Raw genomic sequence first — 24,423 nt, forward strand, 5'->3', positions numbered from 1 at the left:
ATCAGGAGGGGAACTCAATACATGTGGCTCAGCCTCCTTTGGGGTCTCGGGAAGACCTTGAGTTGACCACATGCTTGTCCTGGTCTTGCCTCCTCAAAACCTCATCAGGGCAGGCTCTGGCCCTAGAGACCCTACAGAGCAGTGAGCGTCCAGAGCTCAGTCCATTGACACCATGCTCTCCAGTGCAGCTGTCAACACCAAGGCTCACACATCCACTTCCATCTGTCTGACCGTAGTGCCTCACTCTCTCCCAGTTAGCTGTAATCCAGAGGACAGATGCGAGGGGGTATGACTCATTGTTCCTCCTTGAAACTTCTACAAGCATCTCCATGCATACAAGCAGACAAAACCCCAGGGTTTTCCACACTGGTCAACAACTAGAGAGATGACAGAGGGTACATCTTACCTTGATTTGGGGGCAGAGGGAGGGTAATGTTGTATACAATCTTCCCACTTGGCTTTTCAGAGTTAACAAAGGAGAGGGAATGAGGTTGGATGACGGTCAGGCCATCTTCCCGTGCCTGAACAAAATTAAAGAGGAAAGAAATAGAAAACAGTGTTGTAAAAACAAAACTCAGAAGCAAACACAAGTCTTATATTAAAAAAACAAAACCAAATTCTCTCTGGGCTTAGAAATCAGTCACAATTAGAAAGACCTTCTCAAAAGCTCAAAAGAAGGACCCTGTCCTGTCTCTCGCATTGCAGATCTGTCCCAGCCTCAAGAATCTGTCAGGTGTATGGAGCCCTTGTCAGGTTTGCTTGCCCCATGTTTCCCTCCCCTGCCCCATGCATGCCATGGGGGTCCCAACAGGATTACTTTTTCCCTAGGAGGAATCTGCAGCAAAGCACGTTTGAAAATGAGGCATCACTACCCACAGCTGGTTCACGTCTCTGCTCCTGTAGCTCAAATCGCTGAGGAAGAATTCAGCGAAGATGCATGAGGATCCAGCTAGAGATTTAAGTCTTGGCCCTAGGTAGTTCTACAGAGCATAACCCCAGTTCTGGGCTTTCCTAAAGGAACTGTGATGCCTTCTGGTTTCCAAGGGCTAACGATGAGCCCGCTTCAAACACCAAGAGAAGCATTCAGAGGCTTAAGAGTGTTAAAACATATAAAAATCCCTAGTATTTCATTGCCCTCATTCTACTGTTGCTAAGAACCAGATGTGGCTTTTTCCCCCTGTAGCTTTCAGGACTCAATTAATCAGTCAAGCAACATTAATCAGAGGGTCAACGAGCTTGCTGCTTTGACCATCCATTCACCTGTGCATACCCACAACTCAGTAACAGAGGCAACACTCGAGAAACAACGAGATTCAGAATCCATCCGTAGGCAGGTTGGACAGTGGGTTGGGGACAGGAGCAAAAACAGTGTGGAGAGGAGAAAAGGGAAAACAGCCCTGAACCTGGCCTTTTTGCCCGGGGCCTTCATGATGTCACAAAGCAGCTCTTCTCACTGAGCCCTGGAGGTGGGCCCTGCTCCTCTCAGAAGGAATTCCCTACTTAGGAAAGGTTTAAGCAGCGCTCAGTCCGATCTCGGAGGAGGGTGTGGTGTTCTCCCCTTTAACCATGGAAAGATTGAAGGTTGTAGTTGCTTTGAATTGTCCCCAAGGCATACTTGTGCTGGGGAGAGGCAGCATTTGCAGGTTAGGACAGTTCTCCTCTAGGAACGAGTCGTATTTCAGGCCCATGCTCAGGTCTGGAATGTAACGAGCAAGGAAAATGAGAATTATGAAGAGCAGCTGGTCTCTCAGCTGCAATAAAACAAGGCAACAAATTTAACTGTATGCACTCTATCAGGCGTTTACAGCCCATCCATGTGTGCACACACGTGTGGTCAATGACACGTGGACAGCGCAGTACAGGGGCAGTGCAACGCTCAGTGCTGCTCGTCACCTTCTACTCTCAAAACCATCAAAATCACTAAAAACTCTCCGAGTACCATGAGAGATTTCTGATGTCCTTAAATCAACAAAGTGATAGAAGAGAGCATGATCATGGACATAGGAGTATGGAAAAGAGAAGTACGTTCCAGTCAAAACCAAAGATACCCTATCTTGTAATTTATTGATACTATCTCTGTACTACTAAAGATAGAGAACAGGAAGAGGCAGTAAGGACTTGACTCTGAAGAAATCAATATCAAGCTTGAAATACGTCAAAGTATAATCAATTTTCATATTGGCGATTTTGAATGTCCACTACTTCACAAGAAAACAAAGTAAGAAATGAGAGATTAAACTTCACAAAAATCATGGCAGGAGATGCTTTTTCATATCTTACGTATCAACCAAAAAAAAAAAAATCACAGAATAATGGTTTTCATAACGGCCACGTTACCGCCGACTCCATCCAGAATGCAGCAGTGCTGTCCCCCCCACCCCCCCAGCAGGGTTCTCTCCTGTGGACGGCTCAGGGCCTCCCTTTGCTCTCTCACCTCCCATAGAGTCTATCTCAGCCCAGCAGCCAGCACCATTCCTTCAGGAAGGGTATGAGAGCTCTGCCAATCCTCTCAATGGCCTCTGGTTTTACTCAGAATAAAAGCCAGTTCTCCCAGTGTTGTATGAGACCCTGCAGGACCTGCCTCTCCCCTGGCCCCCACCACACTCATCACATTCATTCTCACTCTCACTCATTCTGCTTCAGCACACCCTTGGTAAGCACGGCCCATACCAAACACAAGCAGGCCTCCCTCCTCAAGTCCCCATGTATAAGGGGACAGTTCACAGAAAAGGGCAATTAAAAGAAAAGTGTAGTTGGCTGAAGGACCCAGCGGAAAGCTATTGTGTCCTTTAGGGCTCTCTGCAAGGGTACCTAAGCCAACTCGCACCTGTCAGCCTCTGTGGTTGTGGCAGTGCTGGCTTCAGATTGGCAAAGCCCCTCTTGGCCCAAAACACAGAGTCCAAGTTTAAGGCATTCAGCAAGCAATGGAAGACAGAGCCGCCAGAAGTGTACACCTGATGACAAATGGGGTACTGCTGTGTCAGTTAGTGGAGCCATGTTGTGTGTGATGTGTGGACACATACAGCCACAAACCCTGGAAACGAATGGAACCTGTGTGCTGTTGGCAGAGTCACCGCAAAGGAAGGGAGAGCTCCAGCAAGCCTGCAGCTTGGAGGAAGAGCGAGTTGTTTCAAAACCCACTCCTCGATGATGCCAAATAAAAACATCGTATTAAAACACAGCATTGTTGAAGAAATAAAGTACATTTGAAATCTTCCCCTACAATGGGTGTTTATTTTGATACAAAAGCATTTTGTAATGCACATGATTTTTATGAATTTTCTATGAACTTTTTGGAAATCCCTTTTAGGCAGGCTTCAAAATTTTTTGCACCAAAGTAAACTTTTCTTGTAATTCCATTTTCCATGAACTTTTTGAAGTACCCTCATTTCTGATCACAATGAGTGACACCTCTGTATACTAAGAAATTGGGGTGATGGGGCAGATATTTGGCCAAGCAATTATGGCGCTAGCTGGGATGCCTGTGTTCCACATCAGTGCTCTGGCTCCCAATTACAACTTCTTGCTAATGAAGATCCGGGAGGCAGCAGGTGATGGCTCAAGTAATTGGGTTTCTGTTGCTCACATGGGAGACCTAGAAGGAGTACCTGGCTTGTGGATCTGGCCTGCCCCAGTATTGGCCATTGTGGGCATTTGAGGAATGAAATAGTGAATGAGAGCTCCCTTTCTCTGGGTCTCTTGAAAAAAAAATTTTTTTTTTTAAATTGGGGTGTGGAGTGTGGGAATTTGGCACAGGATTTAAGTCATCATTTGGGATGCCCCATCCCATACTACAATGTCTAGTTTGAGTCCTGGCTACTCTGATTCTAATGCAGCTTCCTCTTAATGCACATCCTGGGAGGCAACAGGTGATGGCCCAAGTGCTTGGATCCCTGCCACCCACTTGGGAAACTTAGATGGAGTTCTGGGCTGCTGACTTCAGTCTGGCCCAACCCTAGCCTGTTGCAGCCACTTGGAGAATGAAATAGTGGATGGAAGTTCTCTCTTTCTCTCTCTCTCTTTCAAATAAAAAATGAAGATAAATAGAAAGGAAACTGGGGTGTTTCAAATGCCTCCCCATTGAATTGGCCAGTGTCTCCAGATATATCTATATACTCTCTTCCTTTTTCTCACCACCTTAATGATGTTTAAATGGACAATACCAGAGTGTTAACTGTATTGTTGTACAACAGGTCTCGAGAACACTTCCCATCTTGTAAAACACTGCATAGCCACTGAACAACTCCGCTGTTCTGCCTCTCCCACTGCCAAGCCCACCTCTGGAAACTACCAGTCTGCTTTCTTTGCTACAAATTTGACTCCTTTAGATGCTTTACTTACGTGGGGAGTATTTGTCCTTTCATGACTGGCTTTTCACTTAGCATGATGTCCTCAGACTTTTGCCCTGTGCCAGCTCTCCTTTTTTAAGGCTGAGTAATAGTCGTGCCTGTGTATTTATTTACCTATTTATCAGTCAAAGGACATATAGCTTGCTTCTACTTCTTTGGTCATTGTGAATAATGCTACAATGAGTGAGAGTGTGAAAAATCTTTCTTCAAGATCTCCCTAACCTTGGATGGGTGTTTGGCAGCAATGGTTAAGATGCCACATGGGATGGATGTCATCATCCCATATGAGTGTGCCTAGGTTTGAATTCCAGCCCTGCTCCCAATTCTAGCTTTCTGCTCATAAGCACCCTGGAAAGCAGCAGATGATGGCTCAAGTAGCTGGGTCCTTGCCACCCATGTGGGAAACCTGGATCGAGCTCCCAGATCCTGGCTTCAACCTGGCCCAGCTTGGGCTGTTACAGGTATTTTGGGAGTGAACCAGCAGACTTCTCTCTCTCTTCAAACACATAAGATATACAAATTTTAAACAGTTAAAAAACGCCCTCTTAATCCTTATTGCCACTGTACAGAGTTTGTGTCACGAACTTTCCCAGACAACTGCAATGGCCTATTTGTCTCTCCATTGGGATGTTCTGTACCCTGACGCCAGAGTGGTCTCCCTACGATCATTAGAAATCTGACCCCAGCACTTCTCTGCTACAAATTCTTCAACATCCTACTAAACCCAGTCGCTTTTCAGGACAAAACGGAAACGCATTCCTCTTCTCTTAGACATCCTCCGGGATCTCACTCTCACTCCTTGTTGAGTTTTCACCTAGGGATTCATGCTCTAGCCAACTGAACCACATGGAATTCATCAAACATGTCATATTCACCCAGGTCTCCATCTTTCTCATCTGCTGCTCCTTCTGCCAGGGATGCAGTGTCCCCTGTTTTTTTTCATTTGTGGCCATGGTTTTCTAAGTGTGATGAGCTGAGTAGCAGCAGATAGCACCATCCAGGAACTTGTTCAAAAGGCACATTCTTGGCCCTACAATATCAGGGCTATTGGGTTAGAAAACTCCAAGGTGGATTCTGGGAATCTGTGGTTCAAGAAACTCTACAGGTGACTCTAATGCAGGCTTAAATTTGAGAACTCAAGTTAATGTCAAGTTAATGCAAACTCAACCAGCCTAGACCCAGATGAAGCCATCCATGGTTCTCTCCATGCCCTACCAGATTAGGGGCCCTCCCACATCTTCCATGTCATTGCTCTGTCATGCACTTACCACTGGGTTATCGTGGCTTACTGATTTGCTTGTCTCCTAGACTGAAAGTTCCTTGAGAATAGAGCCTGTGTTTCATGGTCACTGAACTTCCAATGTCCCATACAGCTCTTGGCATAAATTAGGTGCTCAAAAACATTTATGAATTAGTGACTGAATGAGTGACTGGAGAAGTAGACCCCCACCTTTAAACCTACAAATGAATATATATACTTATTCCCAAATGTATTCATAATGTAGTTACTAAATGTATAAAACTTGTACACTTACATGAGTCAAAATCACTGAATTGAGAATGTGTTCTTGTCAAAGAATGGCCTACAGTAATGGCGCTAATTAATGTCAAAAGAAACACAAACTGTGAACGCCTAAAGTAACATGTAGGCAAATCAATCACATTTTACCATAAACTAACCTTTGAGATATCCTAAGTTTGAACTGGGCAGACTTGATCTGCAAACACACAAGCTAAAAGGTTAGGCAACTTAAGGTCAGGCTTCAGAGGTCCACAGAAACAGAGGGAATGGCACTGTCTTCATGGCTCCAGGCCCATACTTTTCCCCTCTCAACTCAAAATAACACTGCATTAGCATTTGGCAAGAGATGTGCATGCACATTTTTCTTTACAGTTTAGAGAAAATTCTGATGCAAGTTCCTCCAGTCAGAATGATGAATTATAGACTTTATAGGGCTGCTGAATTATGATTTCTTTAAATTACGGTTTATGGTGGAAATACCGATACCAGCTATTCATTAAAAACTTTCTATTTTCCCCTTTATGTCTCTGTCATGCCCCAGACCCATAATTTCTGAAACTATCATTATTCTCTTTGTTGTGGCTCAAGGCTGATGCACCACTTTGGAGTATAATTATGTGGGTGCTAACTAAAATGCAGATCCACAATAATTAATTTACAAGGTCTTGCCTGCTTGTGGCTATGTCTGGAAGGGGCGTCTGGCATTCCACCACCCCAGACACAGGGTGACGGTGGAGTTGCTAATTGTCTCAACCGAGCTTTGTGGGCTAATTTAGTTGTCATCTTTCTTCAGATCTTTCCACATGCTGCACTCCTGCCCATACAGCATACAAGGCCTTCTGTGATCCAGTGCCATGACCTTCACAGCCCTGCTATGCCATCCCTGCCTTTCTCACTTTCTCTGGTTCGATTAAACTGTTGGCAGGGTCAAAGTCTCTCTCACTTCTCGGTCTTTTGCTTACTTTTTCTGCCTACAGTAGCACCCTCTTCCATCATGTATGCATTCCTCCTAACCTGCCCCCAATTCTTATTTAGATAATTGCTGCTTATCTCTCAGGATCCAGCATCAGTTTCTCCAGGAAGCTTTTATAGTCGAAAGGAAATTTGCACCAGAGCTTCTAAAAACATGGAATCCCTGTTTCCCAGCTAGGTGGCGCTGTCACTAGCTGAACAACTATAACCAAATGGTGTTGATTACATGGGCCTTAAATTTCATCCAAGGACTCAAGAAAAAGCCCTGAAAACTGTTTGCACCACTGACAAAAGCTGGAGTGTCAAGATGGAATTCATTTCTTTTCCAGCTCGGTGAGAAACGAGTTCCCAGGGTTGGTGTTGACAGCCCCAGAGGCTGTGACGTGGGCAAAGCTCTCACTGCATACCCAATCAGGACATTGCATCCGGGCGCACAGTGCTTGCTCCCACCCAACTCACTGTCATATGGAGAGACGTCCCCACAGAGAGGTGGGGCGCTTCCGGCGTCTGCGGCAAGATCGCGATGTTGAACGTGCGGCTCTCCAAGTGGGCCTGCGCATCTGTAGCACTGGACACCTGGAAGACAAGTCACACTGCTGAGTCCCTCATGTCCTCTCAGGCAGTGCTTGTGTGTGCACGTGTAGTCCCCCACTGCCCCAAAGGATCTTCTGGCTTTGGGTCCTAGGTGCTCCTGCTCTATGATTTCATCCTTCTCTTCACATTTTACTATTAATCTTTTACTGACTGTAAAAAACATACATAATCTGAAAATTTAGGTAAATATAAATCAGAAATAAAAAGCCATCTAGGGGCCGATGCTGTGGCATAGGTGGTTGAGCCACCGTCTAAGGCACCAGCATGGCAAATGGGCACTGGTTCGAGTTGAGTGCCAGCTGCTCCACTTCTGGTCCAGCCTCCTGCTGATGTGTCTGGGAAAGCAGTGGAAGGTGACCCAACTGTTTGGGCCTCTGCACCCACAAGGGAGACCTGGAGGAAGATACTGATTCCTGGCTTCAGTCTGGCCCAGCCACGGCTGTTGAGGCCATTTTGGGGAGTCAACCAGCAGACGGAAGGCCTCTGTCTCTATAATTCAGTCTTTCGAATAAAAAAATCATCTAGAATTTCATTACCTATAGTAATTATTAATATATTGATGTAATTCAGCTTCATCTTTTTTCTATGCAGATATATCAAAGTTTATATTCTAATGCATATTGTGTTTTTTCACAGCACAATCCTAAGATACTTTGCTATATTATTCAACATTCTTGAAAATAAAATTTTTGATGGCCTCATTAAAATGTCTTCTTACGAGCATATAACAAAGGATTTTTATTCCATTGCCTTCATCTTCACCAAGCACAGATGTCTTCACCTACACGATAAATTCAAATCTTAGCCTCATCATTGCAAGACAAGGTTGATAACATTACAATTAAGGCACTGGCCATAAAATCAACTTTTTCCTCCTTCAAAAAATGTTGGAAAATGAAGCTCTTCCTCTGCAGCTTCTCCGTTCCTCTCAGTTACTGAGCTGCTCCCTTAAGCTCTTCTTCTCCCCATTCTTTGCTTCGCCTTGTTCTTATTGCAAGAAGTGCTAAGCCCTGTAGCCCTGTGCAGTTGCATTAACTCCATGTGACAGGGTGTGGGGTTCTGTGACTCTTTAGGAAAAGGCAGGGAGGGCAGATCTTTCCCAGCGTCTTCCGAAGTTCCAGAAAATCTGTCTTTGTCTCTACCTGGATCACATCAGATGCCAGGAGTCACATTCCAGAATCTCTACATGTTTTCAAAGAGACATCTTCTAGTGTTGCTATAAATAACCATGGCTATAATCCACTGAAAATCTAGTAGAGACACTGCTCTCTGGTAGCTACTTGTTAGAGACTATCTTAACTTATCTATAACTCCATTTTTCCACCAACTTTTTGAAGCACCCTCATATTAAGTAATGCATCAAAGTGTCAAAGCCAGGAAGTGGGAATAGTTTAACAATCAGGTTCACCAAGTTCATGATCTTTGTACTGACCAAGATGACTCACTTTGGCAGCTTTAGGGAATGAGGAGAGAGAGAGAAATGTGTCCTCCTATTTCTTGAAGAAAGGGAACAGAGCACTGAGCAGGTGTTGAAATGGGGGCATATTACAGGGCAGGTGAATCAGTCAGACTTCCCTGTAAGGAGCGAAATACACTGGAGTCTGCCAAAGCCCATCCCCTGAGGCTGTGTGAATGCGATGCGAATACACCAGACCCAGGGTTCTTCCCCACACCGCAGCCACTGCGAACGTGCATGCTTTCCTTTCTCTCTTCTGTCTCTATTTTTAAATGGCACTCACGTTACATAAATCCCAAGTCTTACATGCAAAGTAACAGATGGGAAGCATTGATGGCTCATGACAGCACATCAACATTAAGATGGAATTAAATCCATGCAACTCATTATATTGTATTTCCTGCTTTAAAGAAAAAAAGAGAAGAGAAGAAAAGAAAGAATCATTAGAAGACTATATATTTTTGGTTTAAAATCCTTTAGGGAGCCCACAGTGATAAACAGGGAAAATCGTTAACCATTTATTTAGCACATACCTACAGAGTGCACTTCACATCGAAATACGGGGTAAATCTAGCAAACAATGAGACTTTAAGAATCAACACACCAAGACGTCTATGTCCAGGAAATCTTATTCCCAGAAAATTGTTTCATACTTGCAATAAAGATACTGTCAGTGTTCAGAAGGCACTTCCTGGAATACCTTCAGAGGGTGTTCTCAAATCACATAAGGAATCTGAGGTCACTATTTCATAATTACTCCCCATTTAACCAAAAATAATCACCCCTTTTTCTTCTAGCTGACCTGATTCTGAAGGACTCCTGTGCTTTCAAAGGGAAGCACTTGTCAAGTAAGAGTCTTAAACTCTAGTGAATTTGCTTAAAAAAAATAGCACTGACTCTTACTATTTTTTTTTAATTTATTTCATTTCACTTTCTTAGTAACCAATTTGTAAAGGCAACCAAATGTCATTTTGCACAGGTGCTTAGAAGTCCCTTGCAGGGACAAGCTCACGTCGGGAGCGTTCTGTATCCTGACCGCTGCGAGGCGGGGGCAGATCTGAGGACAGCAGTCGGCTGAGCTGCCTTCTTTTGATTGAGGTCTTTGCCTTCATTCTCACTCAGTCTTTGATGACTGCTGCTGTTCCCAGGTGCTGCAAATGGGAAGTTAACTCGGGCAAGGGGCACGCAGCACTCGCCCACTTATTGGACACTCAATATGCTCAGTGTCATCTCATTTTAATGGTTTCCAAATTTATCTCAATGTGCTCCCTGGAAAAGCACATCTTTAGCACAATACACATTAGTCAGGCAACACAGATGTACATGCAGCCAACAGAAGCAGAGTGGATGGTAATTTTAACAAGGTGAGCTGTCATGGTTAGTTTATCCCCAGCTGGATTCCTGCATATCAGAAAAGCCTTGGATTTCAAGGTGACACCCGACACCACGAACATGTATATTTTCTGGGACACTTTACCAAATTTTTCTCCGTATCCAAGCTTACATGCTATTTCTCATGCCTGACTCCTTATTGCTTTGTATTTCTGTTTAATTCTTTATTTCCAAATTATTATGCCTGCCAGAGGTTTGTCTCATTTTATTGGTCTTTGGATAAAATAAGGTTTTGTAATCATTTGCCAGTTCCAGCATTCTATAATTAATCAATTCCTATGCTGATCTCTTTTAATTCCTCCCTTTTGTTGTCTGTAGGTTTCCCTTGTGGTTCTGTAGTTTCTTGACTTAAAATATTTGGCCTATTTATTTTTGTGCTTTCTTGCTCAATGATGAGAGCAGATGAGAGCTGCCATCACTTTTCTTCTCAGCACAATTTTGAGCACATTATTTAACTTCTGATATGTTATTTCTTCCTCATCAATATTTCTTTTTTTATTTTTATTTTTATTATTTTATTTTTTTGACAGGCAGAGTTAGACAGTGAGAGAGAGAGAGACAGAGACAGGTCTTCCTTTCTCCGTTGGTTCACCCCCCAAGTGGCCACTACAGCCGGCATGTTGCGGCCGGCACGCTGCGCCGATTCGAAGCCAGGAGTCAGGAGCTTCCTCCTGGTCTCCCATGTGGGTGCAGGACCCAAGGACCTGGGCCATCCTCCACTGCCTTCCCGGGCCACAGCAGAGAGCTGGACTGGAAGAGGGGCAACCGGGACAGAAGCCGGCGCCCCAACCAGGACTAGAACCCGGGGTGCCGGCGCCGCAAGCGGAGGATTAGCCAAGTGAGCCGGGGCACCAGCCCAATATTTCTTAATAGTATGCTATTTTGATTTCCTTTAAGACCCAACATTTGCTTGGGACGACATTCAAAATATTCCATGTGGTGTGAATTTTTGTTTATCCTCTTATTAATTTCTTGCTATATTTTAATAATGGCCAGAGAAAGTAGCCAGTATGCTTTCTTATTCTTTAACTTGTAGATGGTCTCCTTGTGGACAGGTATTTGATTAATTTGTATAAGTGGTAATAATAAACGCTTATGTAGTGCTTACTGTGTGATAGGCAGTATTTTAAATGCTTTATATGTATTAATTCACTAAGTCCTGACAATAGTTCTTTTTCATAGATAAGGACATGGAAGCATAAAGGTTTTAAACAAGTGATTTGTCCAAAGTTTCCTACCCTATATGTAGCAGAACTGACAACTAAACCCACTGAGTTTGGCTGTAGGTCCACAATCTTATAAGATGGTAAATGCTCCAGCACTACTCAAACGTTTTTTCTCTCCAAGTCTGATATTTTTTTAAGAATTTTTTTCTGAAGACCACTACTGGTGGGGAACCTCTATTCTGCCAAGGGCCATTGGATACTCTTATCAGCATTCATGGGCAATACACAATTATCAACTTAAAAATTAGCCTGCGGTAGACTTATTGAATTTTGTGTCCCAGCTGCGGTTGCCTTGGCAGGGCCAGTCCAAAGGATTTCAGGGGTCTCACACAGCCTGCGGGCTGGAGGTTCCCCACCGCTGAAACCCCTGTACTGGTGGAGACATCCAGGCATCTGAATCAACAGATTAAGACGACCTCTCAAGGCTACTAATCGCATTTGTCTTCCGCCTAACGTGATTTTTCAGGCAATTGCAGAAAAGTGTCCAAGTTGGGCAATAACTAAGGGTGATGGAGCTTCCATAGGCCCTCTAACATGTGAGGAAGCACGGGGTACCTGGAAGCGGAAGGAGTCGCTCTGGCCTGGGGCTCCAGAATGCCTGTACCACACTATGCCTTCATTGATGTCTTGCTGGGTGAAGGTGCTGGTGGGGGTAGCTGTCCTCCCATCGGGCAGGTGCTGCCCTGTCTCGGCCGGGCTGTCTGCAGGCATGTTCACCAGGAGGACCACATCCCCTAGGAAAGCATAGGCCCATGGTTAGCCCAGGTCCCAGGGACACGGAAGTCAAAGAGCTCTTAGCTTCCTTTCCTAGCTCACTGCCCCTGCCAGACACACTCTTAAAAAAAAAAACGCTGAAAAGTAATGATGTACTTCTTTACTTTTACCTAAGGAAAAAGCATGTCAACACAAAACTCAATAAAATGACTGAATCCAGCTTTATACACAGAACTGCCAGTATTTTTGCTCAATGAACTAAAAGTCATTCAAGGACAATTCACCTCTGAAGTTACTGACTTGTATTTATTAAAGTTACATTAAAACCCACATCGTAGTGAACACGGTAAACACACACTCAGATACTGGACAATGAACAGATTCATTTCTGCCCGTATCGTCCTAGGTAACAGAGAGCTTTTCAACCAAGGAGTTCATATGTAAACACAATGGAAAACCAGAAAAAAAATTCAATGAAATTCTTGGGAGAATTCTGCCCCATTTAAATGATGAGAGCTAACACTAGAAGACATAGGACAGACGTGGCACTATGGTCAGTGCTTCCTGTGGTGTTTTAACCCAGGTCTATCCTTCCCTGCAGCAAGTGAGCTGGCACTCCTCAAGCCTCTGCTCCTCACTGGTAGCGTGAGAATGACACAGGCTGGGAGTCAGGAATCTGAAAGTCTGATATCCCCTCTCCCCAGTGCACTGGCTCTTAGGAAAAGGCAAAAACAACAAGTGCTGGCAAGGATAGGGTGTTGGGGGGTGGGAAGGAAAGGCTGCCCACTGCTGGTGGGAATGCAGCTTATTGCAGCCATTGTGGAAAACAAATGTGGTGGTTCTTCCCCCCCCCCCCCCATTTAAAAAGAGAACATCCACAGGATCCAGCAATCCACCCCCACCCCCACAAGGCTACAGTGTCCATATCCCAGGAAAACTTGCTGGATCACCATGGTTATCACAGCACTACCCATAATAGTCAAGAAATGGAAACAACCTGTGCCCATCTGCTGACAAGGTGCTAAAGAAAACGAGGTACGCATACATGATGGGATACTACTCGGCCATAAAAGGGATGAGATCTTGTTATTTGTGATGCCATGGGTGGAACCGGACATCACTATGGTAAATGAAATAAGCCAAGCACAGAAAGACAAATATTGCATGATCTCGCTCATACGTGGAGTCTTAAAAAAAAAAGGAGGATCTCACAGAAGTTAAGTGTATAAGGGTGATTGCCAGAGGCCGGAAAGGAAAGGGTGGGAAGGGATAGGGAAAGAGTGATCCATGGTACTGAGTTATAGTTAGAAAGTAAGGAGTTCAAGAGTTCTATTGCATAGCAGAGTGACTGTGTATAATGTTAATGTACTGTATATTTCTCTCTCTCAAAAAAAAGAAAAAACTAGGTGGATTGGCATTTGGTTGGCTTCATGGTTAAGATGCTACTCAGAATGCCACCATCCCACAACAGAGTGACTGGGTTTGAGTCCCAGCTCCACTCCCAAACGAAGCTTCCTGCTAATGTGCACCCTGAGAGGCAGCAGGTCACGGCTTAAGTATGTGTTCACCCACGTGGGAGACCCAAATTTCATTCTTTTCTTTTCTTTAATTTTAATTTAATTTTATTTTTTGACAGGCAGAGCAGACAGTGAGAGAGAGACAGAGAGAAAGGTCTTCCTTTGCTGTTGGTTCACCCTCCAATGGCTGCTGTGGCTGGCACGCTGCGGCCAGCGCACCACGCTGATCCGAAGGCAGGAGCCAGGTGCTTCTCCTGGTCTCCCATGGGGTGCAGGGCCCAAGCACTTGGGCCATCCTCCACTGCCTTCCCGGGCCACAGCAGAGAGCTGGACTGGAAGAGGGGCAACTGGGACAGAATCCAGCGCCCCGACTGGGATTAGAACCCAGTGTGCTGGCGCCGCTAGGCGGAGGATTAGCCTGTTGAGCCATGACGCCGGCCCCAAATTTCATTCTCAGCTCCCAGCTTCGGCCTGGGTCAGCCCCCGCTTTTGTGGCCATCTAGGGAGTGAACCAGCAGATGGGAAAGCGCTCTTATGTATTCTCTCTCTCTCTCTCCTCCTCCTCCCTCTGTCCTCCCCTTTCATATAAATGAAATAAAAAATGTTTTCTCAAAAAAGCCCTATAAGGTAGGATACCTTCTATAAGGTAGGATATGGGCTATTTTCACCAGAAAGAAATGTTAAATTTCCTTTGAGAAGACAGACTTAGTTACTGGATATACATAATGTATATATGCATCTAAACATCACATAGTAACTCACAAATGTAATTTTATGTCTGTTAAACATTTTTTAATTAAAGAAAGAAAATGCACCCATAATAAATCTGAGAGAAGCCACTCTACTTGTCTGGTAATGAGAAGGATAGAAGACACACGCATACAGACACATACACACAGACTGCTTATATTGTATCTATTTTTAAAATGTTCTATAGGAGGAAATCCAGATTTTAAAACTGTAGACAATTGGCAATTGATAGTGCATTTTGTTACCACAAAGAAATTTGTTCCCTGACTCAAAGCAAGCACTCATTCTAATATTTATATGCACTAAATTCAAGTTTAAAATGAGCATAACAACATGGATGGAAATGAAATGCTGAAATGAGAGAGAAACATCACTACTCTTATTCATACAATCATGTATAGAATCAACTCATTCTAGCTTTCTTTCTTGTATTATTTTTCAGATGTACCTAAGTCAAAAATTCTATTATGAATCTCTCACGGTTCAAATTCTGTTCACAAATGCTCTTACTAGACACGGCTTCCCAGGATGTAGACTGTGTATGAGTGTGAGTACAGCTGCAAAATATTCTGAAAGGCAATTTCCACAATGAAAATGCAGAGAATAGAAAGAAAATCCTCAAATATTGATTTCCTTGTTATTCTGCTATACAATAGAAAAGTAAGAAGAATTTTCCTAACATGGCCTAATGAAATAAATCCATTTGTCAATAAAAATTACTTTTCATATTATATAGATTAATATAGGATATGAGTTATTTCCATTAATTTCAACTCAAATAGTCACTGAATATTGGTCAGGTGCTAATTTTGGTGCAAAGAACTTCAGGGCTAGAATTATTCAAAGATAAGCAAGATGCAGTTCCTACTCCTGTAAGTCAGCTCCACAAACAACTAGGAGGCTCCATGAGATTTTCTGCTGGTGAATGGCATGAACTGATTTACAACAGGTAACATGCATGACCAGAATACAGAAGCCTATAAGGCTTGAAAGTCTTACTAATGAGGCTGGACTTCATTCTATAAAAATGGCAATAACAGCAGCTAATGTTTATGTTGATAGTTGGACCAATTAAGAGGCTACTACAAAATCCAGAGGAGAGATGGAGACCTGGGTGAGGGCAATAGAGGTAAGAGTGGGAAAAAATAAACACATTCAAATGTCTGAGGAAATGCACACACACTAGCACCTGACAAATACAACTGCAGAGGTGAGAGGGGAAAGGATCAAGGAGAATCACCCATTAGGTTGGGTGACAGAATGCCACTGACGGGCTTAATACAGAAAGATGAGCAGGTGGCAGGTGAGACAAAGCTCAGTCCTGGATGTGTTGACTATAGGTGTCTATGTGACAAAGCCATGAGAAGAAAAGGAGAAATACCAGGGTTTTGTGGGGTTCATTGCAGAGAAGTGGGAGATAACCCTTTGTGTTGTATCTCACCTCTGCTTTTATCGTAACATGACTGCAAGGAGATGTTACTCTACTCTATATTTGAAAATCTAGGTTTCCAAACCAGAAAGTTATCTCCATTTAGGATTTCCTTAATACTGAGTCTATATTTTAACCAAGAATTTTGAAGAGAAGATTTCACAGCTATTAAGAATTGGAATCTAATTTGAATCTCCATGGATTACTTTGGGATTGGGATAATTTGTATCAATGCTTTCTTAAACGAGGCTAAGTAATTGAGGGTTGGGGCCATGTGTTAGATTAAGTTGGATTCTCCCTCAAATGATGCTGAAGTTACTTCATTAAAACCATCTCAATGAATTTACTTTCAGACCTGTGGAATATCTAAGAGCACAATAATTAATCAACTTGTCTAAACTTACATTTGGCAACAGCAGTGAGTCTGCAAGTAGTTGAACTTGGATCCTTGATGTACATTCTATACAAGCAATTCACATTTGTTTCCACTCCAAGGTCAATTGTTCATAAAAATCCTAAAGCCCAAGCTGCATGTTCTTTTTTTTTTTTTTCTTTTTTGACAGGCAGAGTGGATAGTGAGAGAGAGAGACAGAGAGAAAGGTCTTCCTTTTGCCGTTGGTTCACCCTCCAATGGCCGCCGCGGTAGCGCGCTGCGGCCAGCGCACCCCGCTGTTCCGATGGCAGGAGCCAGGTGCTTCTCCTGGTCTCCCATGGGGTGCAGGACCCAAGCACTTGGGCCATCCTCCACTGCACTCCCTGGCCACAGCAGAGAGCTGGCCTGGAAGAGGGGCAACCGGGACAGGATCGGTGCCCCGACCGGGACTAGAACCCGGTGTGCTGGCGCCGCAAGGCGGAGGATTATCCTAGTGAGCCGCGGCGCCGGCCCAAGCTGCATGTTCTAAAGTGATGAGCAAGTGCCTTGTAGCCAGGGCTCCACAAAGCCACCTCATCAGGATAGATGGATGTAAGTCGATTTGTGTTAAGTGGGCTTCTAGTTCCCATCACTGTTTCACTCTTGAATAATTCCTAAGGGCAACTTAATTGGATTATTCCTAATAGGGAGCTTAGGGTACACAGAAGATTATATTCACAGGAAGAAGTTAATTAAGTGAGTTCTAGCAGGAAAGGGTCACAATAAAACCCATACAGCATTTATCAAGCCAAAAAAGGCAAACTTTTATCTGCATAAAAACCATTTAATTCAGCATTGTTCTGTTTAATACTTAATGGAACACTGGGCTATTTCTAAGAAATTTGGAGACTTAACTTTTTGGTTGTTAATGATCAAGGTAAAGGTAGAAAAATGAGTACATCAAAAGAATCATAGATTTTTAGAGATGAAAAGGACTTAAAATTATCTAGCTTAAAGTCAGTAGCTGAAAGTATGATGAGAACAAGGTATTTTTAAAAATGCAAAATCACAGCTTTACAGGGGAGCAATCTGGCAGACACCACACTAACCAAAGTTAACATCACCAGTAATAAATATGATGACAGCATGTATCTCCTGATATGATGCATGCGAAAGGGGAAAAGACCTACCATTAATCTAATAATGAGAACTATCAGACGAATATGAGTTGAACGACATTCTACTACTAACTGACCAGTACTCTTGAAGAGTATCAAGGCCACAAAAGTCAAAGACAGAGTAACTGCCTGCCACACATTCGAGGAGACCCAGGACACCTGAAATTAAATGCACATTGGGAACTTTAACTGCGTTAGAAAAGTGCATTGGTGAGTAAACCGTCAAAATTTGAATAAAGTCTATGGATTAATTAACAGTATCAAGTCAATCTTACTGTCATGGCTTAAATAATTATATGATCACGTAATATGTCATAATAGGGAAAGATTGGTGCCAGCATTGTAGCATAGTAGGTAAAGTCGCTACCTGCAATGCTGGCATCCTATACAGGAACCAGTTTGTGTCCCTGATGCTTCACTTCCAATCCAACTCCCTGCTAATGGCCTGGGAAAAGCAATGGAAGATGGCACAAGTGTCTAGGCCCTTGCCACCCAGGTAGGAAACCAAAATAAACTCCTCTTTCTTCCACGTGGCCCAGCCCTGACTGTTGAGGCCATCTGGGGAGTGAAACAGAAGATGGAAGATCTCTCTCTCTCCCCCCACTTCATCCCCCCCACCTTTGTAACTCTGACAATCAAATAAATAAATCTTGAAAAACAACAGGAAAAGGAATACGTGCATTCAAGAACTCTCTGGACTATTTTGTAACCTTTAAATCTAAAAGTATTGAAAGTGGAAAGTTAAAAACATTCTCTACCCTCACTTCTCAAAGACACCTATGGTCCACAGAGGTATACCTGCCTTCCTCAAGACGACAACATTGTAGTGAACAACTACTCAAGTAGACACAAAACTGTAAGGTCAACTCTTCATTAGATGATGCTCTTTAAGGTCTTTGTGGACATTAAAATTATTTTTAAATTATCTAAAGTTATTTTTTCCTTCACTACAGAAAATATATAATATTAAAAATCTGATAGCCTACGGGAAAAACAGATTAGTCTATCTCTGTTGCTTAATGTGATATGTGTGTTTTCACTTTCAATGAATATAATTTTCATTTTTAGATGACCAACTTATTTTTAAAAACCTACCCATTATTTTTATAGCATTTGGCTATTTCCTTACAGTTTCAATTCCTTCTTTTCTATCTTGAAATCACTATAAATATGCTTACTTCATACTTTTTCTAAGATTGATTCTTTTATTTGAGATTTTTGGAGTTTTAATCTTATTTGTTTTGGCTACAGTACTACAGATTGTCTCTTAATACTGTAATTAATTCTGTAATTTAAATTTTAACCTTCAGTGGCTTTGTTTTTGACAATTCTGAATGGCCTCACTGAGAGACGGCTTCTACAGAAGTGTCTACAAACTTCTGCAAAGAACTCAACAAGCATCACTGGCCTCAGATTACCTTCATACAATGTCTTAGCTCTGGGTTTCTCCGAACAGGCACACATCGTAATTTATCTCCAGATCTGTAGGAGACATACACGTGAACTTCTGAATTCTAAGACTGTTGTGTCCATTCTGAATGCTGAGAAAGACAGGCAGGTTTCTTTGCCGTCTCTCTGTGCCAGTGAGCTTCTTGTGTTCTGTTCTGTGCCTCTAACTAAGGAGATGCCCTTCCAGAGTCCTGGCTTTGGGCAGGGTCTTCATATCAGCTCCACATCTGAGCACAGGCATGACATCCCAAGCCCTCTGATGATGGGAACACGCTCAGCCCCACTCGAGGAAGCTGCCCTAGGAGTTCTGCACAGACTGGCTGTCGAGTCCTGCTGTCACTGGCAGTTTCTCACTGTCCTAGGGAGGTCATCTGTGGATACCTTATCATTCTTTGTGTGTGTGTGTGTGGGGGGGGTAAGGATAAAGACAGCTAGCTAGATAGACAGATTGAATGATTTATTTATGTGAAAGGTAGAGTTACAGACAAAGAGGGAGAGGTCTTCCATCCACTGGTTCCCTCCCCAAATAAGCACAACAACCAGGGATGGGCCAAGCCAAAGCTAGAAGCCAGGAACTCCATCCCGGTCTCCCACGTGGGCACAGGGGCCCAAGCACTTGGGCGATCTCCCACAGCCCTCCCAGGTGCATTAGCAAAGAACAGGATCAGAAGTCGGGACTCAAACCGGCACTCATATGGGATGCTGGCATCACAGGCAACAGCTTAACCAGCAGGGCCACAACACTGGCCTCACCTTATCAATCTTGCTTTATTTTACCCAGCATTTGTAGATGATGAGAGTGGGACATTTCTCAGAATATTAGTGATATTCTACCATCTTGCTGGAAGGAAAAGTAACAATGTAGAATGCTCAAAATGTTTTTATATAAATTTTTAATGTCTCATCAAGAAAGAAATCTGATGACGTTCTGAAAAGGATACAAGTGGAGTTTGAGAGACTGACACATAATATTAAACTGCTATTTATTAGCAAGCTGCTTTACCCCAGTTTTTTTTATCTGCAAATTGAAATTGTTTTGAGATGTGTATTTTAGGAGATTTACAAGAATACTATTCAGCAGTGAAAAAGAATGAAACCTGATCGTTTGTGTATCATGGATGACTAGAAGGACATTATGTTAAGTAAAATAATTCAGAGACAGCAAAACATGCCCTGTGGTCTCACTCCTTTGTGCAAGCTAGAAAAGCTGATTTCATAGAAACAAAGAGTGGAATGGCAGTCACTAGATGCTAGGAAGGCTGGGGTGGGAGTAGAGGGAGACGAGGGACATGAACAGGTACTTACTACAATTAGATAGGAGGAATGAGTATTAGGGTCCTATAGCAGGGTCAGGTATCTACTGTTTACAGCATTTTCTTATATATCCTATAAAGAACTAGAATAGAAGAGCTTAATGGTTCCCATCACAAAGAAATGACAAACTGTTAAGGAGACAGAAATGCTAATCACCCTGATTTAATCATTACATAATATATATACATAGAAAATTAGCAAATTAGCACATTGTACTCCGTAATACATATAATTTTTAAAAAAGTAGCAGAGGAAACGCTTCCGGATCTTGTGGATGAGACACAGGACTTACAGGGAACCCACCGCGTGGAAAACCAACCGAGACAAGCCGAGCGGCAGCTGCGGGAGCGGAGCCAGAGCCACAGAATCTCGCCAGCGCGGGAACGGAGGACGGTAAGACAAAGACCTGAGAAGTCCGAGACATTGGGGGGAGGGGGAACAGAGGCCTCTCCCTTCACTCACCAAGCAAAACAAAGAGCACCGCGATTTTACATATGTAAAGCTCAGCCAAACTCAGTATCTTTAGCGAAACTGGAGAACACATTGAGGGCTGCATAAAGTCTGTGTATGGTCCCAGGGGTAGATCAAACGAATACTCACAGAGGCTAGATTTCAACTACCCTCAACTCCACTCCCAACTGAGTCAAAAGAAAAAAAAAAAAGAGAGAGAGAGAGAGAGAGCATCCCAGCAAGGAGCAACTATTCTGGGAGAGTCGCTCTTTACACAGCCTTAAACCTCAAGAAACAAGCATAGCTCTCTGGCCACACCCATCACAGCCCCTAAGGCTCCAACAAAACAGACAGCTCACTTAGAGGCATAGTATAACGAGAGAAAAAAAAAAAAAAAACAAAAAACAAAAACAAAAACACCACAAATTATCTCTAACATGCCAAGCAAGAAACATAGAAGCGGAGGTACCAAAGATAAGGATAGCACTATGACGCCCCCAAGTGAACAAGACACGCCAATGCAAGATTATGAAGATAAAGAGTTAGAGCAAATGCACGAAGCAGATTGCAAAAATTTCATAAGAACATTAAGAAGTTCTCAAAAACAAATTCTTGAACTATAGAAATCCTTAATGGACAAGATAGAAAATCTCTCCCGTGAAAATGAAATATTAAGGAGGAATCAAAATGAAATGAAAAAATTAGTGGAACAGGAAACTGCGATACTGGCAAAAAACATCAATGAAATGAAGAACTCAATAGATCAAATGGCAAACACATTAGAGAGCCTTAAAAACAGAATGGATGAAGCAGAAGAGAGAATATCGGAATTAGAAGACAGAGAACAGGAAAGGAAACAGTCAAATCAAAGAAAAGAAGAAGAAATTAGAAATCTAAAAAATACTGTCAGGAATCTACAGGATACTATTAAAAAACCCAACATTCGGGTTCTAGGTGTTCCTGAAGGCATGGAAAGGGAGAAAGGATTAGAAGGCCTTTTTAGTGAGATACTAGCAGAAAATTTCCCAGGTTTGGAGAAGGACAGAGACATCCTAGTACAGGAAGCTCAGAGAACCCCTAATAAACATGATCAAAAGAGATCCTCACCACGACACGTCGTAATCAAACTCACCACAGTGAAACACAAAGAAAAGATCCTAAAATGTGCAAGAGAGAAACGCCAGATTACTCTCAGAGGATCTCCAATTAGACTTACAGCTGATTTCTCATCAGAAACCCTACAAGCCAGGAGAGAATGGCGAGATATAGCCCAGGTACTAAGAGAGAAAAACTGCCAGCCCAGAATATTATATCCTGCAAAGCTCTCATTTGTGAATGAAGGTGAAATTAAGACCTTTCACAGCAAACAGAAATTGAAAGAATTTGTCGCCACTCGTCCAGCCCTGCAAACGATGCTTAAAGATGTGTTACATACAGAAACACAGAAACACGGTCACCAATATGAAAGAAAGTAAAGGAAGGAAACCTCAGAGCAAAAGATCACAGGAATCTCAAACCAGATATTAGAAAATATCTTTGGCAAATGGCAGGGCAAAGTTACTCCTTCTCAATAGTCACATTGAATGTTAATGGCTTGAACTGTCCAGTTAAAAGACACCGATTGGCCGATTGGGTTAAGGAACAAAACCCATCCTTTTGCTGCTTACAAGAAACCCATCTATCCAACAATGATCCATACAGGCTGAGAGTGAAAGGCTGGAAAAAGATATACCATGCCAACAGAAATGAAAAGAGAGCGGGCGTAGCCATCTTAATATCGGACAACATAAACTTTACCACAAAGACTGTTAGGAGAGACAAAGAGGGGCACTATATAATGATTAAGGGATCCATTCAACAGGAAGATATAACGATTCTCAACGTATATGCACCTAATTACAGGGCACCAGCTTATTTAAAAGACTTGTTAAGGGACTTAAAGGGAGACTTAGACCCCAATACAATAGTACTGGGGGACTTCAATACTCCACTCTCAGAGATAGACAGATCAACAGTACAGAAGATCAACAAGGAGACAGTAGCTTTAAATGACACTATAGCCCAAATGGATCTAACAGACATCTACAGAACATTTCATCCTACATCTAAGGACTTTACATTCTTCTCAGCAGTACATGGAACCCTCTCTAGGATTGACCACATACTAGGCCATAAAGCAAGTCTCAGCAAATTCAAAAGAATTAGAATCATACCATGCAGCTTCTCAGACCACAAAGGAATGAAATTGGAAATTGGCAACTCAGGAATCCCTAGAGCACGTGCAAACACATGGAGATTGAACAACATGCTCCTGAATGAACAATGGGTCATAGAAGAAATTAAAAGAGAAATCAAAAATTTTCTGGAAGTAAATGAGGATAACAGCACAACATACCAAAACCTATGGGATACAACAAAAGCAGTGTTAAGAGGAAAGTTTATATCAATAGGTGCCTACATCAAGAAATTGGAAAGGCACCAAATAGATGAGCTTTCAAGCCATCTCAAGGATCTAGAAAATCTGCAGCAAACCAAACCCAAACCCAGTAGGAGAAGAGAAATAATTAAAATCAGAGAAGAAATCAACAGGATTGAATCCAAAAAAACATTACAAAAAATCAGCCAAACGAGGAGCTGGTTTTTTGAAAAAATAAACAAAATTGACACCCCATTGGCCCAACTAACTAAAAAAAGAAGAGAAAAGACCCAAATCAATAGGATCAGAGATGAAATGGGAAACGTAACAACAGACGCCACAGAAATAAAAAGAATCATCAGAAATTACTACAAGGACTTGTATGCCAGCAAACAGGGAAATCTATCAGAAATGGACAGATTCTTGGACACATACAACCTCCCTAAATTGAGCCAGGAAGACATAGAAAACCTAAACAGACCAATAACTGACACAGAAATTGAAACAGTAATAAAGGCCCTCCCAACAAAGAAAAGCCCAGGGCCAGACGGATTCACTGCTGAGTTCTACCAGACATTTAGAGAAGAACTAACTCCAATTCTTCTCAAACTATTCAGAGCAATCGAAAAAGAGGGAATCCTCCCAAATTCTTTCTATGACGCAACCATCACCTTAATTCCTAAGCCAGAAAGAGACGCAACATTGAAAGAAAATTACAGACCAATATCCCTGATGAACATAGATGCAAAAATTCTCAATAAAATTCTGGCCAATAGAATGCAACAACACATCAGAAAGATCATCCACCCAGACCAAGTGGGATTCATCCCTGGTATGCAGGGATGGTTCAACATTCGCAAAACAATCAATGTAATACACTACATTAACAGACTGCAGAAGAAAAACCATATGATTCTCTCAATAGACGCAGAGAAAGCATTTGATAAAATACAACACCCTTTCATGATGAAAACTCTAAGCAAACTGGGCATGGAAGGAACATTCCTTAATACAATCAAAGCAATATATGAAAAACCCACGGCCAACATCCTATTGAATGGGGAAAGGTTGGAAGCATTTCCACTGAAATCTGGTACCAGACAGGGATGCCCTCTCTCACCACTGCTATTCAATATAGTTCTGGAAGTTTTGGCCAGAGCTATTAGGCAAGAAAAAGAAATTAAAGGGATACAAATCGGGAAGGACGAACTCAAACTATCCCTCTTTGCAGATGATATGATTCTTTATTTAGGGGACCCAAAGAACTCTACTAAGAGACTGCTGGAACTCATCGAAGAGTTTGGCAAAGTAGCAGGATATAAAATCAATGCACAAAAATCAAC

At 42.6% G+C, this 24,423-nt stretch overlaps 1 protein-coding gene across 1 annotated transcript in view; it reads right to left on the bottom strand.

The window, feature by feature from the left end:
• FRAS1 (Fraser extracellular matrix complex subunit 1) overlaps positions 1-24,423 on the bottom strand; it is a 308,843-nt gene that overhangs the window by 130,256 nt on the left and 154,164 nt on the right. Inside the window, exons 30-32 of the mRNA XM_062198919.1 lie at positions 12,067-12,245; positions 7,303-7,419; positions 407-521 (exon numbers count right to left, since the gene is read on the bottom strand). Of these exons, the coding sequence (XP_062054903.1) occupies positions 407-521; positions 7,303-7,419; positions 12,067-12,245 (411 nt within the window). The remainder of the gene's footprint in view (positions 1-406; positions 522-7,302; positions 7,420-12,066; positions 12,246-24,423) is intronic.

This window comes from Lepus europaeus, chromosome 8, assembly GCF_033115175.1.
Source record: "Lepus europaeus isolate LE1 chromosome 8, mLepTim1.pri, whole genome shotgun sequence".
NCBI classification, from domain to species: domain Eukaryota; kingdom Metazoa; phylum Chordata; class Mammalia; order Lagomorpha; family Leporidae; genus Lepus; species Lepus europaeus.